The 17,821-nt window shown below is 38.0% G+C and overlaps 1 protein-coding gene across 7 annotated transcripts in view; it reads left to right on the top strand.

Annotated features, from left to right (window-relative positions):
- UBR1 (ubiquitin protein ligase E3 component n-recognin 1) overlaps positions 1 to 15,163 on the top strand; it is a 166,798-nt gene extending 151,635 nt beyond the window's left edge. For 5 of the 7 annotated variants that reach the window (XM_019935370.3, XM_019935372.3, XM_073800838.1 and 2 more), the window contains 5 exons: positions 1,107 to 1,163; positions 3,682 to 3,759; positions 9,943 to 10,113; positions 11,967 to 12,068; positions 13,605 to 15,163. In XM_019935370.3, coding sequence (XP_019790929.1) covers positions 1,107 to 1,163; positions 3,682 to 3,759; positions 9,943 to 10,113; positions 11,967 to 12,068; positions 13,605 to 13,746 — 550 coding nt within the window. In that variant the 3' untranslated portion in view covers positions 13,747 to 15,163. The remainder of the gene's footprint in view (positions 1 to 1,106; positions 1,164 to 3,681; positions 3,760 to 9,942; positions 10,114 to 11,966; positions 12,069 to 13,604) is intronic. The other 2 variants (XM_073800837.1, XM_019935371.3) reach the window with 2 other exon arrangements.
- Positions 15,164 to 17,821: the final 2,658 nt, after the last annotated feature.

Raw genomic sequence — 17,821 nt, 5'->3', positions numbered from 1 at the left:
ACCCTTGATTTCCTTTAGTCTTTTCAATTTTCTACCCTTTTTCTTTCTCCTTTTTCTTTGATCAGTGTCTTTTTCCCTGCATGCCCATGTCAGGATTTGTGTGAATGTCCACCCATCTCCTGACACCTTTCTCTGTGCTCTCACCTCTTCTTTTGGGTTCTTTTCTGTGTTTTCTCATTTCTCATGAGGTATTCTGATTTTCAGTGTGATAAAAATGAATCCAAAAAAAAATCAGTATCATGCTTTGTGTTGAATGCAATCACAGTAGGTTATACTAATTTTACTTTTATATTGTTGGAGTCGATACATTTTTAACTTGCCATTTTAGTTTAGTGTTAAAAATTCAAACTTTGAAACAAAGTCTGTACCATTCCTGGCTCTGCTTGCCTCAGAGCCTTTCCTCATTGTCTTCTCTGAAAGGCAGGGGACTGACCTCTGTAGGCCATGTTTCCCAGTCTCCCTCGTCTGTTGGCTTCAGCCTGTGGGAGGCACTGGCAAGATATTGGAGGTCAGGAGGAAGAGAGAAACCTGTGTTTAGACCACCTCTCTCTGCCTTGTGGGGCATCCCTGACAATGGCTACTGTCAGTTTTACTGATGTTCTACTGGATGTCAGAACATCTAGTTCCCACCAGACAAGTCTACTGTAGTTCTAGCATCCACCAGTGACCCTGAGCTCCAACAAAACCACTCAAAAAATATTATTTTGTTCCTCCCGCCTGGGAAGGATAGTAGCTTCCTGTTATTGGCTAATCTTTGGGTTGCCTTGCCTTATTTGACTCCTGGTTGGCTTCTCAGCCCTTCTGTCACCTTTATTTCCAATTCCTAGTATTAAATTCCCTCTTGTTAAAATACTCAGAGTGGTTTCTGTTTTTCTAGTAATAGATAACCTTTTAAAAAAGAAATTAATAAAAGGGGGGGTAAATAGACAGAAAAAAGAAGGGGAGAAAAGAAAGGGAGAAGAAAGGGGGACAAGATATAAGGTAAAAGAAGTCTAGCAGAGGGCACATGGAAAGAAGGTACAGAGAGGTTTGGAGAGGATGGCTCCATGAATATTCCACTGAAGTTGTGATGACCCATTTGCTTTTTCTCTCTGCTCCCCATATAGATGGTGTACAGACCCTGCCTTACTAAACTGTCTGAAGCAAAAAAGCGCCATAGTCAGGTTGGTTTTACTTCTCAGTCCTTCCCCATCTACAAGTTGTGTTTCCAAAAGTAGTTGGTTGATGAGGATGCTTTCTAGTCTGTTGTCTTCATTCTCACTCAGCACATTGTTTCTTACATTTCTGTTAGGTCTTTGCCGGAAATTCGATTCTTCGTACAGTTGATTTTTTTCTTGGAGTGGCTGTCCTTTCTCTCTTAAATTGTTTGACACCACCAGCACCTTAAGCTAGTGCATACCTGTTAAAAGGCTTCTTGCAGCTGCTAGTGTATTAAAATGAGAGGGTAGTGACAGTATTCATATAAACCACTTTTTTTCCTTTTGAGAATAAAGATATAAATAGAACTATTCCCTCCTCCCCATCTCTTCCTTTCTATAAGCTTAGAGACTACCCAGCAAAACTTTTCTTCAGCCCCCCATCTCCCTTAAGTTATGGTTTAATCAAAATCCATCTCTTCCTCAAGGACAGTTTTTATTTATTTATTTATTTATTTATTTATATTTTTTGGCTGTCTTGGGTCTTTCTTGCTGTGCGCGGGCTTTCTCTAGTTGTGGTGAGCAGGGGCTACTCTTCGTTGTGGTGTGCAGGCTTCTCATTGCGGTGGCTTCTCTTGTTGCGGAGCACAGGCTCTAGGTGCGTGGGCTTCAGTAGTTGCGTCAGTGGGCCCTAGAGCACGTGGGCTTCAGTAGTTGTGGCACGTGGGCTGAGTAGTTGTGGCTCACGGGCTCTAGACCACAGGCTCAGTTGTTGTGGTGCACGGGCTTAGTTGCTCCGTGGCACGCAGAATCTTCCCGGACCAGGGATTGAACCCATGTCCCCTGCATTGGCAGGCAGATTCTTAACCACTGTGCCACCAGGGAAGTCCCCCTCAAGGACCATTTTAAATGTTACCTTCTCCCTGAAGCCTATCCTAACACATCCTCTCATATGTGTCTGTTCATGTGTGTGTATGTGTGTCCCAGCCAACACTGTAAATCACTGAACAGTAAACTCAACAGTGGCCAGAACCGCATGTTTATCTTCTTTGCGTCCCCTCCAGGGCCTGGTTTGTATTATGTACAGTCTCTGATTTTTATTCAAATTGCATTGCGTCAATAAACAAGCAGAGGAATTGACCCCAGCCTTAAATACTAACACCAGCACAATTTTTTTTTTATGGCTAAAGCAAACATTGTGAGACAGTGTGCATTTGCTACCTTCTTTTCTCATCTGTTTTCACCCCTTGAGTTCCTTTCAGCTTCTCCTTAAATGTGCATATGCTGCTGCCTAAGACTTAACCCAACTTTAGTGATTTAGAGATTATAGATCCACCTCCTGTGCTCAGATGCAGTAGTATTCACATCACCAAGAAAAGAAGAGTTTAAAATATGAGTACATATTTTAGCACTATTAATCTCACAGAAGTCGCTGTGTGCCTTTTAGACATCTACTGTTTCCCTAGCATGGTACTAAACTAAAATACTCTGAGAGAGTTAAAAGATACAATACATACACCTTTTGGTCATGGGTAGTTTATAGTCTAATTATGTACATAAATGAGATACAGTATAATAATATATGGAATATACTGTTAATGCTATAAAAATGTAAAGAGTAAATATTCTTAATGATGTAAGTTTAGTCTTAGAGGAGATAATTTTTAGCTGAACACAGAAGAGATTATAGTAGAATTTGAATTGACTGGGGTTTGAGAAGAGAATTTCATGTTATTCAGATGACCTTCCCCAGGACATGCATGCAAGGCTTTTGTCATATTACTATGGTGAGAATGAATAACATTTGCACGCATGTAACAAGTACTAAGTATATTATGTTTCACTTCAATATCTTATTGAGTTCTCAACAGCCCTTTGAGGTTCCTTGATACTATTCATTTCTTAAATCAACATGAGTATTTAATGTTTCTCTCCTCACCCACCCCCCCCCCACCCCGGAAATGTGTTACTAAATTGAGGGTGTGCCCTATGATTGAGAAAGTATATATGTTTATTCTCAGTTTACTGACCAGGAAATACAGGATTAGGTTCAGTGACTTGTCAGGTGTTAGAGAATTTAGGATATGTAACCGAGCCTGTTTGATTTCAAAGTCTGTGTTCTTAACTACTACTTTATATTACCTTCCTAGACAGTATAGAAATATAGCTAGAACAATTTAGTCTTAGGAGATAGTAGGAGTTGGGTTTGGAGAGGAAACCAGCTGATGAAAGATCTGGAATTCTAGGCTGAAAAGTTTAGACTTAATCTAGTCAACAGTAGGAATTACTGTGGATTGCAAATATGAATCCTTAAACTGTTTTTTTGGCCACGTCACACGGCTTGTGGGATCTTAGTTCCCCGACCAGACCAGGGATCAAACCCATGCCCCCTGCAGTGGAAGCACAGAGTCCTAACCACTGGACCACCAGGGAATTCCCCTCCTTTCATTATTTTTAAAACATTCTTCCTTCTGTTATTTGGTCTGTTTTTGATCTGGGCTTATTTACTCATAAAATAAAATTGCCATTTAAATTATATTTCTAGGTACCCTAGAAAAAGAAATAGTTTGATAGAGCTTCCTGATGACTATAGCTGCCTCCTAAATCAAGCTTCTCATTTCAGGTAAGAAGAAATATATATTTAAAACTTTTTTGAGCTTACAAACTCACCACCACTAGCAAACTTTTTTTAAAAGTGACCACTGAGCATCCTCTGTAACAGTGATTTTCAATCTTTTTTTTTTAATCGAGGTGAAAATCACATAACATACAATTTTGTATAATTCATTGGCATTTAGTGTATTGCCAATGTTGTGCCACCACTGTTTCTCTCTAATTTCAAAACTTTGATCACCCCAGGGAAACACCTTGCATCCACTAAATAATCATTCTCCATCCCGCTCTTTCCCGATTCTGTAGTAACTGATAATCTGCTTTCTGTCTCCATGGATTTGCCTATTCTAGATATATTATATAAAAGGAATCATACAATCTATGACCTTTTGTGTCTGGCTTTCTTCACTTAGTATGTCTTTGAGGTTCATTCAAGTTGTAGGATGTATCAGTACTTCATTCCTTTCTTGGCTAAATAATATTTCATTGTATGTATATACCAAAGTTCATTAATCTATTCATCCATTGGTGGGCATTTAGGTTGTTTCCCTCTTTTGACTATTATGAATAATGCTCCTACAAACATTCATGTACAAGTTTCTGGTAGGACATATATTTTAATTTTTCTTGGGTATATATACCTAGGAGTAGAATGCTGGGTCATTACGGTAATCCTATGTTTAACATTTTGAGGAACCATTAAACTGTCTTCCACAATGGCTGCACCATTTTACATTCCCACCAGAATGTATGAGGGCTCCTATTTCTCCATATTCTCACCAGCACCTTTTATTTTCTCGTTTGTTTGTTTGTTTGTTTTTTAATTAAAGTGATCCCAGTGGGTGAAAAATGGTAGCTCACTGCGGTTTGATATACATTTCCTTAATGATCAAGGATGTTGAACATCTTTTTGTGTGCTTGTTACAGATTTGTATATGTTCTTTGGAGAAATATGTGTTCAAGTTTTTTGCCCATTTTGTTTATTTATTTTTCATTTATTTTTTTATTTTTTAATTGGGGTATAGTTGTTTTACAATGTTGTATTAGTTTCTACTGTACAGCGAAGTGGAGTTCCCTGTGCTATACAGCAGGTTCTCATTAGTTATCTATTTTATACATATTAGTGTATATATGGTAATCCCAAGCCCATTTTATAATTGGACTATCTTTTTTGTTGTTGAGTTGTAAGAGTTCTTTTTATTTTCTGGATATTAAACCCTTATTAGATTTTAATTTGCAAATATTTCCTCCTATAAGTTGTGTTTTCATATTCTTCATAGTGTCCTTTGATGTATGAGTCCATCTTATGTTTCTTTCTCTTGTTGCTTGTGCTTTTGGTATCAAAACTAAGAATTTGTTGCCAAATCTGAGATCATGAAGATTTATTCCCATGTTTTTTCCAAATAATTTTATAGTTTTAGCTCATATTTAGGATGTGAATCTGTTTTGAATTAATTTTTGGAATAAGGTAAGAGGTACAACTTCATTCTTTTTTCCATGTGGTTTCCAGTTGTCCCAGCACCATTTTTGGACACTGTTTTTTCCCCCTCATTAAATAGTTTTGGCACCTGCTTTGAAAATCAGTTGGTCACAGATGTTTGGGTTTATTTCTGGACTCTCAATTCTGTTCCATTGGTCTATAAGTCTATCCTTATGCTAGTACCACATTTTTTAATTACTGTACCTTTGTAGTAAGCTTTGAAATTGTAACATGAGAGCTTTCCAACTTTTTCTTTTTCAATATTGTTGTGACTATTTCGGGTCCTTTGCGATTAAATTGGAATTTGAGAATTGGCTTTTTCATTTCTGCAAAAGAGGCAATTGGGATTTTAATAGAGATTGCATTAATCTATAGATTGCTTTGGAGAGTGTTGCCTTCTTAACAATATTAAATCTTCCAGTCCATGAACATGGATGCCTTCTATACTTAGGCCTGCTTGAATTTCATTCAGTGATGTTTTGTAGTTTTCAGCGTACAAGACTTTTCCCTCCTTGATTATATTTATTCGTAGGTATTTTATTCTTTTGAAAGCTATTGTAAATGAAATTGTTTTCTTAATTTCCTTTTTGGATTGTTCATTGCTGGTGTATGTATGTATGTATGTATGTATGTATTTATTTTTGGCTGCATTGTGTGTTTGTTGCTGCACGCGGACTTTCTCTAGTTGTGGTGAGCAGGGGCTACTCTTTGTTGCGGTGCACGGGCTTCTCATTGCAGTGGCTTCTCTTGTTGCAGAGCACGGGCTCTAGGCACATGGGCTTCAGTAGTTGTGGCTCGCGGGCTCTAGAGCGCAGGCTCAGTAGTTGTAGTGCACGGGCTTAGTTGCTCCGCGGCATGTGGGATCTTCCTGGACCAGGGCTCGAACCCCGTGTCCCCTGCATTGGGAGGCAGATTCTTAACCACTGCACCACCAGGGAAGCCCTGCTGGTGTATTTAAACACAACCGATTTTTGTCTGTTGATCTTGTACCCTGCAACTTTCCTGATTTCCACTAGGTTTTTTTTGTTGTTGTTAATGGTTTCTTTCAAAGAGCATATTTAGGAGAGTTAATTTAAAGTCTTTGTTTATTATGTCTCATGGCTGGGCTTCCTTAGGGATGATTTCTGTCAGTCTCTTTTTGGTTTCCTGTGAATGGGCCATACTTTTCTGTTTCTTTGTAAGCTTTGTTGAGAATGGGACATTTTGAGTATTGTAACATAATAACTCTGGAAATCAGGTTCTTACCACATCCCAGGAATTACCATTGTTGCTTGATAAGGCTGTAGTTATCTGTTTGTTTTAGTGACTTTTCCAAACTATTTTTGCAAAGACTCTATTCGTTGTGTGTTCACTGAAGTCTCTGTTCCATTATCTCTGTGGTCAGCCAGTAACTGACAGAGATTTCCTTAAATGCCTGGACACAATAAGAAAAAAAAAAAAGAGAGAAGAAAAGATATAAAGACTATCTACCTCTTTAACTCCCCTCTACTACCATCACCGCCAAGGAAGCTGCTTCAGCCCACGGGAGCTGAAACAATGGTTAGTTTCTGTGCCAGCCCCTCAGTGAACTGCCAGGCAAAACTAAACATACAACCCTAATTTTTGAACACAAGGTCCCTCTTGCCCACCTTGGCACCAGCATGCTGCACCAGGATTGTGGGCAGCCACGCCCATAGCTACCTGCTGTGGGGCTGGGGGATAAGGGATGGTAACCACTACACAGAATGCCAAAATTCACTGAAATTTACTAGCCTCATTTTTGTCAAGCACTCCTCTGGACACTGCAAGTGTTTGTCCTGACTCTGAGTTCCCAGAATAATTGCTTCAGACAGTTCTTGCCAGATCAGTAGTTGTTCTGGTACAGGAACCTCACTGTTCTCAACTTCCCAAGCAAGTAGCAGTCTTAGAAATATCTTTTATACATGTGTCTTTAAACACTGTTTTACATGCATTACAGTGTGGTGACCACATTCATTCACTGAAATGACACTGAAGAACACTTTTTTTTCCCAAACACAATCTTATATGGAAGCTCATTGTAACAGTAAAACAGATAACATTGTGACTCAAAGTGCAAGCCTGGGTACTGGAAAGAGGAATAGCCTTTTAGCCCCTTAGCCTTTTCTGGCACCATGTTCCTCCTACCTCAATCAGATTAAACACTACTCTAAAGCAGTGTTTCCTAAACTTCCTTTTATCTTCATCTTCCCTTTCACTGATCACTTTCAAATCAAAAAAATACTGGCTGATAAAGACGAGTGAGAAGCAATAAAAACAAGTTACATTGTGCCCATTGCTAATACCATGTATGAATTACCTTTATAAGAGAACAACATGAGCTTAAACTCATGATGCTCTGTGATAAAATTATGTTCAATAAGGTTAACAGTAATTTTTGTTTTGCGTTCTGTAATATGATGCAATTTATTTGAATAGCATAAATTAATGAGCAGCACACCACCAGTGAAATGTCACTGAATGGAGAAATCATATTTGTATCTGCTTCAGCCATTGGTTTGTGAATATTTCATATTTGAATCACAATGCATCATCTTGAAAATAATAAGCCAAAATTATTATTGATGTAGTTCTGTATCCTTGACAATCCAGTAGCATCACACATCACCCATAGCAAACCAAACTGATAATGATGACGTGGAACTAGCAGTAACTAGTAATTAAAAGGCAAGAATCTCAGTAGCTTGAAAATCAAAGCCTATTCAAGACTCCGTTGATAATGTACTGGTGACAAGGCATTGTTTTCCCAAATTACAGAAATTCCAAAGCTCAGTTAGGCGTTTTGTAATGTTCCTGAGCTTTGTGCAACAGCTAAACTTCTTACTAAACTTAATTAGAGCTCTCAGTAAACACAACTAACTCTCAAATTTAAGGATACTAATTAATAATTCCAGTTAACTGCCTTGATCTATAAGGTGACTTAGTCTTTATAACTATATGTTAAATAACTTACTGTCATTTGAAGGACTCAAAAGGAGAGATTGCATTTCAGGGTCATCTTAAGGGCTTGAAGAGCCCTTCTTTGGCCCACTCTGAGAATCACCACCCTACAGAATGACTAAGGAAATTCTCTTATTTAGTTATAACCATTGCTTTGAGCCACAAAGCCAGGGGGTTTAACTGGCCCATCAGGGGCTTGGGCAGCCCATAGTTCAGCCTCTATTACCAGTTAGAATTGACCTCAATTTCAGCTCCCTTGCTGCTTGTCTCAGGCAGATTAAGGTCAGCCAACTAAAGAAGTGACTGAATCACTTTACCTCTCAGCCCTCCAAAAATTAGGTGGATGATTTCAGAGACTGCGTCCAGCTCCAAATTCAGTGATTTTCCTAATCTTGGGGCTGCATTGGTATCACAGATACCCTGTGAATAGATATTGTTTTCTAGTCATTCAAGGGTATCATGCTGTTGGCTCTGAGAAGAGTGTTAATCATTAATCACAGTGACGATGCTCCTGAATGATATTAGTACTTACTGGTTTCAAATAAAAATAATAATAAATCTTATGCTCTCTTCCAGTTTTATTGTTACTACTAGTTTCCATTAAGACTGAGTCATCTCTAGTGTAGGAGGGTGGCTGGTCAGTACTGTATTTCAGGGGCATCACTCCCATTTTCCTCTATAGGATGGGACTCAGCCATCCTGTGCTAAAAGTTAAAGAAGATGTTGGCTTTATCCAAAAAGAGCAACACCCAGGGAGTGAAAATAACCCTCTCATCTACAGGAGACAGGAATGGAATACCTATGCAGGGAGTCCCTCTGCTCGTGTGTAGAGAATAGTGATTTTCTTATCTTGCCTAAGAAAGTGGGCATCAGAGAATAAACTGTTAATACCATATTAGAGATTTGTTTTGGTGCTCTTTATTCTGACCCAATTGTGGACATCAATGGATCTCTCCTGGGGTTGCATTTATTTTTTTCTGTCCAAATTGATGCTTGCTTTATGTCCATTATACAGCAGAGATAGGAGTATAAGAAGCTCCTTTTACAAAGATAGCCATTATCACTTTAATTCAGAGAGTGATACCCCTCTTGGGGGCATTATAGCAAGGCTCTAGCATGCCACTGTGTCAAATGGCCAGATCTCATAGTACTACTTGGTTCAAACAAGTAAACTTTGTCACTTTTTCTTTCCCAAGACTTGGCTGTGTTTCACAGGTGGAAAGGTGCGTCAGCTCAAAGACTGCAGTCTCCCCTTTCAACCCTAAAGATCTCAATACTTCAAAGAAGTGGGGGAAATGTGTTTAAACCCTTACTGAAAATTGTGGTTAAAACAACAACAGTAATTGTATACCTTCAAGGTCATTGCTCCAACATTGAGACACAAGATTGACTAAACCAATCCAGAGGGGGAGCTGACTGTAAATTGGTTGTGTCAGATGAAGACTGGATTCTCTAAATGCATCTCAATCTCAAGGCATATTTAAGTGCCACACTTTGTGGGAATTCGCAGAACACTGCATATTTAAAAATAAATTTTCTTACTATGAATTAATCAGAAGACTTTTTGTTATCTTCTTAAGGAAAAGTATTAAAAAGGAATCATCTAATTAAATGTTTCCTTGTGTTTTAAGAGCTTTCTTCGCTGCAAAGCAGCCAGTGATGAAAACACTGCTAATACATCTAAAACACTGCTAACTGATTATATCATGCTTTTATTATTTCTCCACCATACTGAATGTTTTCTTCCCTTTTGAGGTGCCCACGGTCTGCAGATGACGAGCGAAAGCACCCTGTCCTCTGTCTTTTCTGCGGAGCCATACTGTGTTCTCAGAACATTTGCTGCCAAGAAATTGTGAATGGAGAAGAGGTGGGAGCTTGCATTTTTCATGCCCTTCACTGTGGAGCTGGAGTCTGCATTTTCCTAAAGTAAGTAGGAAGCTTCATAATGAATGTAGGGAATCTGAATCCAGTCTGGAGGCCATGATGGCAGGACAGTATGTTGATAGGATATGATCTCTCAGAAGTTAGAGCATAGACCTGTATTCACATGCAATTGCATTTGAAAAGATACTTAAGTATCTTCTCAAATGTAAATAATAGTTTAAAAAATATGAAGTAAGTAGTTTGAAAAATAAGGAGTTAAAAATTGGAATCTGTTCACATTTTCATTATTTGTGGAAAACCTTAAATATGGTAGACTTGAAATGAAACTGAGTTATTTGTATTGAGGTGGATGGACCTATAGTCTGTCACTCTTACAGAGTGAAGTAAGTCAGAAAGAGAAAAACAAATACCATACACTAACACATATATATGGAATCTTTAAGAAAAAAAAGGTTCTAATGAACCTAGGGGCAGGACAGGAATAAAGATGCAGAGGTGGAGAATGGACTTGAGGACACAGGGAGGGGGAAGGGTAAGCTGGGATGAAGTGTGAGAGAGTAGCATTGACATATATACACTACCAAATGTAAAATAGATAGGTAGTAGGAAGCAGCCGCCGCATAGCACAGGGAGATCAGCTCGGTGCTTTGTGACCACCTAGAGGGTTGGGATAGGGAGGGTAGGAGGGAGATGCAAGAGGAAGGGGATATGGGGATATATGTATACATATAGCTGCTTCACTTTGTTATACAGCAGAAACTAACACATTGTAAAGCAATTATACTCCAATAAAGATGGTAAAAAAAAAATGGAAACGTGAAATATGATAGGCTTTATATTGATTACTCTGGTATTGTGTAAAAATCAGGTATAGTGAAAGAGTTTAGAGTCCTAAAACTTGTATTTTCAAAGGACATGTACATTGTTACTTTATGTTGTCCTTTGAATGTTTTAATTTGCTTCACTTCTTCTACCAACCAACCATTGTTTTCCCTGGTGTCTTAGCAAATGACTGAGAACAGACCAATAGTCTCTCATATTTATGAAAGAAGAGTGCAAGTTTCCTGAGAGAGAGAAAAAATTCAAAGTGGATGCATGTGCTCTTTCTTTCCATTCTCCCCATGTAATCTAGTTTCTGTTTACATAAACCCAAACATCTCACTCACTAGGGAATATGTAATCACTGCCAATCAGCATCTGTTGGAACAAGGAGAATAAGTGTATGCAAGCAAAGCCCAAACACCTATTTTCTTCTAGGGTACCTACAGCGATTAAACCCACTACCTATTCCAACTGTTTATTTTATAATTTCTCTCTAGAGTACTTATCTCTTATGTACACGAACATTATTTTTTATTTTTCCATTTCTCTGCTGTAAGAGTCCCAAGTACCTTCAGGGTTACAGTGGTTCTTCATAATGTGCACTGTTGGAGGCTGGCTCTAACCAGAAAAGGCTCGACACTTCCATAGATGACCTTCTTTCTGGCCCAGGGTTATCAGACTAGGAGATGTGGTTCTATTCTTCTGTTAAGCTCCCTCCCCCGCTCCAGGTCATAGGTCAGGAAATAGAACAGAAACAACCCCAGCCACCATCTTCCAGGGTACCTATGGTTCACATAGGACAGTCTCCTTCCTCTCTTCAGTATATTTAGTCAGTATTACTGACTGATCCCATTTCCCTAAGTCCATTGATCCTTTCCCATAGCTTCAACAAAAATAGCAATGTTCATTCTCTTTTATTTAGACAAAACACGATTTAGTCTGTTTGTCTATATTGTCTTTATACTGAATTCTTAACAGATACCATGTCTTTTCTCTAGATTAACTTTGACACAGTGCCTGTCATTTGCATACATGCACTTAGTAATATTTCTGTTGGTTGTTTTGTCCCTTAGAATCAGAGAATGTAGAGTAGTCCTGGTTGAAGGTAAAGCCAGAGGCTGTGCCTATCCAGCCCCTTATTTGGATGAATATGGAGAAACAGACCCTGGCCTGAAGTAAGTTTTTAAAATTTTACTCACATTATTGTACATGGATGGTGGCAGCTCTTTAAACACAGAAGCTAATACTGAGAGATATTTTTAAATAGCTATAAATTGAAAATATTAAATATGATGCCATCCTAAATGTAACACATAATTTTCAACAAGTTTGTGCTTCTCCAAAATTTTTAGACCCCCGCCATCCTAATGTTTGAATGCTCTATTATTTTTAATCAACCTTTCTTCAGAATTACTTAGAAGGTTTAATTGACGCTGATGTATAAAAGAAAGAAATCTGTAGTATCCAGTGAGGGAGTTTGGTTTAAAATGGATATTCATTGTTTCCATTGCAATACTTGAAACTTTTTATTAGCCAGCTATGTCAGCCTTCTTTGCTTTTAAACATTAGCAAAAATGCTTAGAATCCTGTAATTTTCTGTATCCTTCACTGGTGTTAGGAACTGGAGTACCACTCATGGGTATGAGAAAAAGGAGGTAAGGCCACAATGGTCCCAAAAGTACATATAGTTAAAGATTAGATCCCCTTACCATAAGCTCTTTTTGTTTAACTAAAAGTTTGTTCTTTTGAAATTTTGGGTTGGCCAAAAAAGTTTGTTCGGGATTTTTGTAACATCTTAACGGAAAAATCCGAACTTTTTCATCATCCCAATATATTATTCAGAATGAATCGGCTTATTGGATGAGGCTTAGAACCTCTTTGTTCATACGGAGATTTGTTTTTATTGTAATAGCTTTTGACCTGTATAGAGAAAGTCTTTGGATTCAGGAAGAAAAAGGTGGGTGGTGGAAGTAGTTAATGATTGAGGATAAGAGGCCTGTGTTGTTCCAGAAAGGTACAAAGAAGCAGAATTTTTAAGTTAGTTAGGCAATATGAAAATACCTAACCAGCTGAGACATGTTAGTGCCCCAGGGATGAGAGTCTCACAGTTCTCCATCATTGGCAACAGCCAGACTTCAGTCATTTTGGATTAGCTGTTATACAGTGTTACAAACTGTGCAACCTTAGAATTGGTGTGGAGTAATTTTATTTAAGTACTTGCTAATCACCAGCAAGTTTGTTGTGTCATAAAGACAATAATAACTAAGTATTTCTGAGGAGCAGCGTATAATTTGAGGGCTTAGTGTTACACCTCAGACCTAACCTCTACCGTCCAAAGATCAGAAATCAAAGCTGGATAAACTATAAGAGGCCAGAAAGCCATTAAAGACCTACTCAGGCTAACCACTCTAAAAAGAATAGAACTGCTTCAAGTTATAAACCTTTCTAGCCATTTAAATGGGATCCCATAATGCCCATGGTATACTTGACCTATTTTTCTGAATAATCAAGGAGTAAGTTTCTTCTTCATTAGCTAAGTAACTTATCGAGTTCATAGTGATCAGTGGTGAAGGGAAAATATACCTTTTAAAACCTTGTCCTGGTGATTCCTTCCCAGTTCCAAGAACATCTCAAAAGTTCAGACTAATTTAAACAATAAAGATGTAGTAGTTATTTGATTCAAGCTTACATGTTTTTTTCTCCCCCTGAAGGAGGGGCAACCCCCTTCATTTATCTCGTGAGCGGTATCGGAAGCTCCATTTGGTGTGGCAGCAACACTGCATCATAGAAGAGATTGCTAGGAGCCAGGAAACTAATCAGATGTTATTCGGATTCAACTGGCAGTTACTGTGAGCTCCAACTCTGCCTGGGGAGAATCACGAATGAAGACAGTAATGAAGACTGATTCAAAATTATGGAGACCTTATTGAGGGCTGGGGAAGGGTTGGAGGGTCTTTTGCTCCATGTCCAGATTCACATACATCAATAAAATATTCCTTAATGGAATATTTCTTTCAATTAATGAACATATGCTTAAAGCAAAAAAAAAAAAGACATAGATTAATCTATTTTATGTTCCAGAGCACTAAAGAAATGCTTCTTCACCCCCAAGTGTCTGATTCTGCTAATAGTTCCAGAAAACTTATTTCCCTTCGTAATCTGTCCCACTTCACTTCATCCACCTGATAAATGAAGTCACATCAAGCAGTTGTGGGCATTCTTATATGTTGGTTGACTCTTCTACAATTTGTATTTGGTGTTTCCCCCCCAAATTTAATTTAGCTAATGGATCACTGACAAGATTTAATAATCTGTGTTAGTCTTCCTTGCAGCTAAAGAGAAATTCAGAAACCATGCAGTGTACTTCAATTGAGAAAGTTTTCCAAAAAGTAAAAATTTTATAATTTCTCTCTTAAGGAAATGCCCCTAAAGTGCCACTTACTGTTTCAGCCAGAAATTAAACTATATTTCTATATGGACAAAGTTTCCATTTCTAAGGCAAATTTCTGCCAGTGTGGAAAAGCTTTTTTTTTTCCTACTGTAGACCTCAAGAAGAGTTAGGATAATGTATTTATTATTTATCCCTGATGAAACAAAGCCTGCAGTCCTCACCTCTGATGGTGAGGATTAGCTTTATTGCATTTTGAAATTATACTTTCCATTTTCCAAAGGCAAGTTTTTCAAATAAGTTCACTTATCTCTTGATTGTGACATGACTCTATTTGACTCAGAAACCTGATGCAGTTCTGATGTAAACTATCTATAGAATGAAGATAAGAAAATTCCCCCAATGAATGGATCATGGCAGCTGTAAATTAGAACAATCAGATTTAAGCCTGTTCTGTAACATTCTGTGTCTTTGTAAGACAGATCCTTCATTTGTTATCTGTGTGCAAACTTTTCATAAACTCTGGATATATGAATAGTATAACCAACAAAAAAAGCCATGTGGTCAGTAGTCTGTGTCCTGTTAAAACATGCTGTGGTTGAGCCATCTTGTTCATAAATAACAGAGCTCTCCGGCATCTGTGCATAGACTTCTTGGTTTTTGGCTTTAACTTTTTATATCAAGAACTTATGATATAAAACAGCAGGCAGAAGATAGATTTAGCTTCTGTTGTCTCTGGGGTAATGTTAGGAGTTCGAAAGATACATTCAAAGACCGTCTTATTTTGCCTTTGGTGACCATGGTCATGTATGTGTATGAATGTTTTCCTACCTTCTTTTTGCTCAGCAAAGGCAAGCAAATAAAAATATATTTGCAAAGTGATTGATGATGTACATTTTGGGTTAGATTTTTATGGTATTTTTATGTAAAGTAAAGAAATTCTGGATTTTACAATAAGGGATTGGCATGAACAGGCATCAGAATCACAATCATGTTTCTACCTGATAATTATTATTCAGAAGGTATCAGAAAATAGATACAACTCCAATAAACAGTTTCTAACTATTGATGGGTGAGGATTACAAATTTCAGTATTCAGTTTGTCAAATTTGCCAGTATGATTAAATGATTATAACATTTCCTTTTACTTCTTATATAATTTTGTTGGGTGGATTGTCTGACTGGGAAGTCTGAGCCAGCCTAGGCAACAGAAGATGCTGACTTCTGCCCTAATTGATTGGTCCCAGTTTAGCAAAGATAAATTGATTTTTTATTTCTAACCTTTTTCTATCCACTTCATAAATTCTACGGTTAAGCTCTCAAGCTGCCAGAGGGACTGTCCTGCAATGGCCAGTCAGATCTTTACTGCCAAAGAACCCATTTCCTATTGAGTTCCATTTCCTGAGATTGATTCAGATCTCTGCACTGTAGATGAACATACATCTCTCAGTGCTGCCCCCAGCCCAAGGGATTTCTAATTATATTCAAATATCCTAGTTGTTTGCCTTCATCATTGGAAACAGTTTAATTAAGCATATGAAGTTTACTTAAAAATGAGCAAAAAGTCACTTTATTTTCTTTAGTGTAGTATGTGGAGGAACTGGTTCAACAGGATGGCTCCAAAACTGTGTTTTTTGAATGTTTGGTGAGGGGCTAGCAGAAATTTTAATGATACAGTGAAGAAAAACATATATCTGTATAACTAATTTATTATCGTGGTGTATGGGCTGAGTTCACCCTTTAGTGGTCATTTGTCATTTCATAACAACTATGCATTTTGGTTCACTGTGATGATGATCTATATTTAGTGACTGCCACATATTTATACCACTGATTCAAATTCCATCCATGATACAAATAATGCATATATTGATATCTTTTATTGCAAAATGTAAATTTAAAACTTGTATAATGTTCTGTGCTTTTTGAAATAAAATATCTTATATGTGTATATTTAAAAAGAAAAAAGGGACTTCTCATGTTTGGGGATTTGGGTTTGAAGTATAAAAAAGTATACCTAGAAAGGAGCTATAGCTAAAAGTTATCTTTGTCAGCCCAGACAAATTCTTTAAAAGACATAGGTATTTAGTGTAATGGTCTCCAAACATTTTGACCATACAGTCTATCAGTAAATAATTTTTAAGATGCATATTTTACATATATATGCATATATTCAACTGTAAGAATTAAGATTACAGATGGGGGTGGGAATAAGCCAAAATCAGATAATTTTACATTATCAAAATAATGCAAAATTATTACAACCAACAAAAAATGGGAGCAAAGGGATGAGTAGGTGGAAAGTTAAATAAGCTCACTGAGGGCTTCCCTGGTGGCGCAGTGGTTGGGAGTCCGCCTGCCGATGCAGGGGACACGGATTCGTGTCCTGGTCTTGGAGGATCCCACATGCCGCTGAGCCTGTGCGTCCGGAGCATTACATAGAAGTAAAAAGATAGCACTTGAAGCTGAGAAATCAAGAAATAAAAACTACACAAACTGACAATAGGATAAAGCTAGCAGCTACATAGAAGGGGCAGTAAGAGGTAGTTTCAAAATTGCTTACATATTAGGGAAGCAACAGAGAATTTAAAGAAAGAGTACTGAGAGTATTATATAAAATCAGAATAAAGTTTACAACTAGAACTACACACAATATCAAAAGGGGGGGGGGAGGCAAAGAAAATAAACTACATAGTGAAACAATATAAAAAAATTCAGACCAATCAACAGACGTAGATGGGCTTAACTCACCTACTTTTTAAATAATCACCTGAGTTAACAAATAGATTCAGATGAAAATTAAAGAAATGAACCTAATTTAAAAATGGAGGCTTCCCTGGTGGCGCAATGGTTAAGACTCCGCCTGCCAATGCTGGGGACACAGGTTCGAGCCCTGGTCCGGGAAGATCCCACATGCTGCGGAGCAACTAAGCCTGTGCACCACAACTACTGAGCCTACGTGCCACAACTACTGAAGCCCACGCACCTAGAGCCCTTGCTCCACAACAAGAGAAGCCATTGCAATGAGAGGCCCACACACTGCAATGAAGAGTAGCCCCCACTTGCCTTAACTAGAGAAATCAGGCACACAGCAATGAAGACCCAATGCAGTCAAAAATAAATAAATAAATAAATTTGAAAATGGGCAAAAGATTTGAACAGATTTTTCTCCAAAGAAGATGTACAAATTACCAGTAAGTATATGAAAAGATGTGCATTAGTCATTAGGGAAACACAAATCAAAACCACAATGAGATACCACTTCATACCCACAAGGATGGCTATTTTCAAAAAGACAGATAATGTGTTGGTGAGGATGTGAAGAAATTGGGACCAAATACAGGCAGTCCTCACTTTGTACAGTAGTGAATTACTGCATATATGTCCATGCAAGCTGAAACCATAGAGAGCAATCTTAGTATCAATGGGAAAGATACCATTGGGGATTCCCTGGTGACGCAGTGGTTAAGAATCCGCCTGCCAATGCAGGGGACATGGGTTTGAGCCCTGGTCCAGGAGGATCCCACATGTTGCAGAGCA

The sequence above is a fragment of the Tursiops truncatus genome, chromosome 2 (assembly GCF_011762595.2).
Source record: "Tursiops truncatus isolate mTurTru1 chromosome 2, mTurTru1.mat.Y, whole genome shotgun sequence".
NCBI classification, from domain to species: Eukaryota; Metazoa; Chordata; class Mammalia; order Artiodactyla; family Delphinidae; genus Tursiops; species Tursiops truncatus.
The sequence above is the reverse complement of the archived record's forward strand: the minus strand, read 5'-3'. Positions and strand labels throughout refer to the sequence as shown.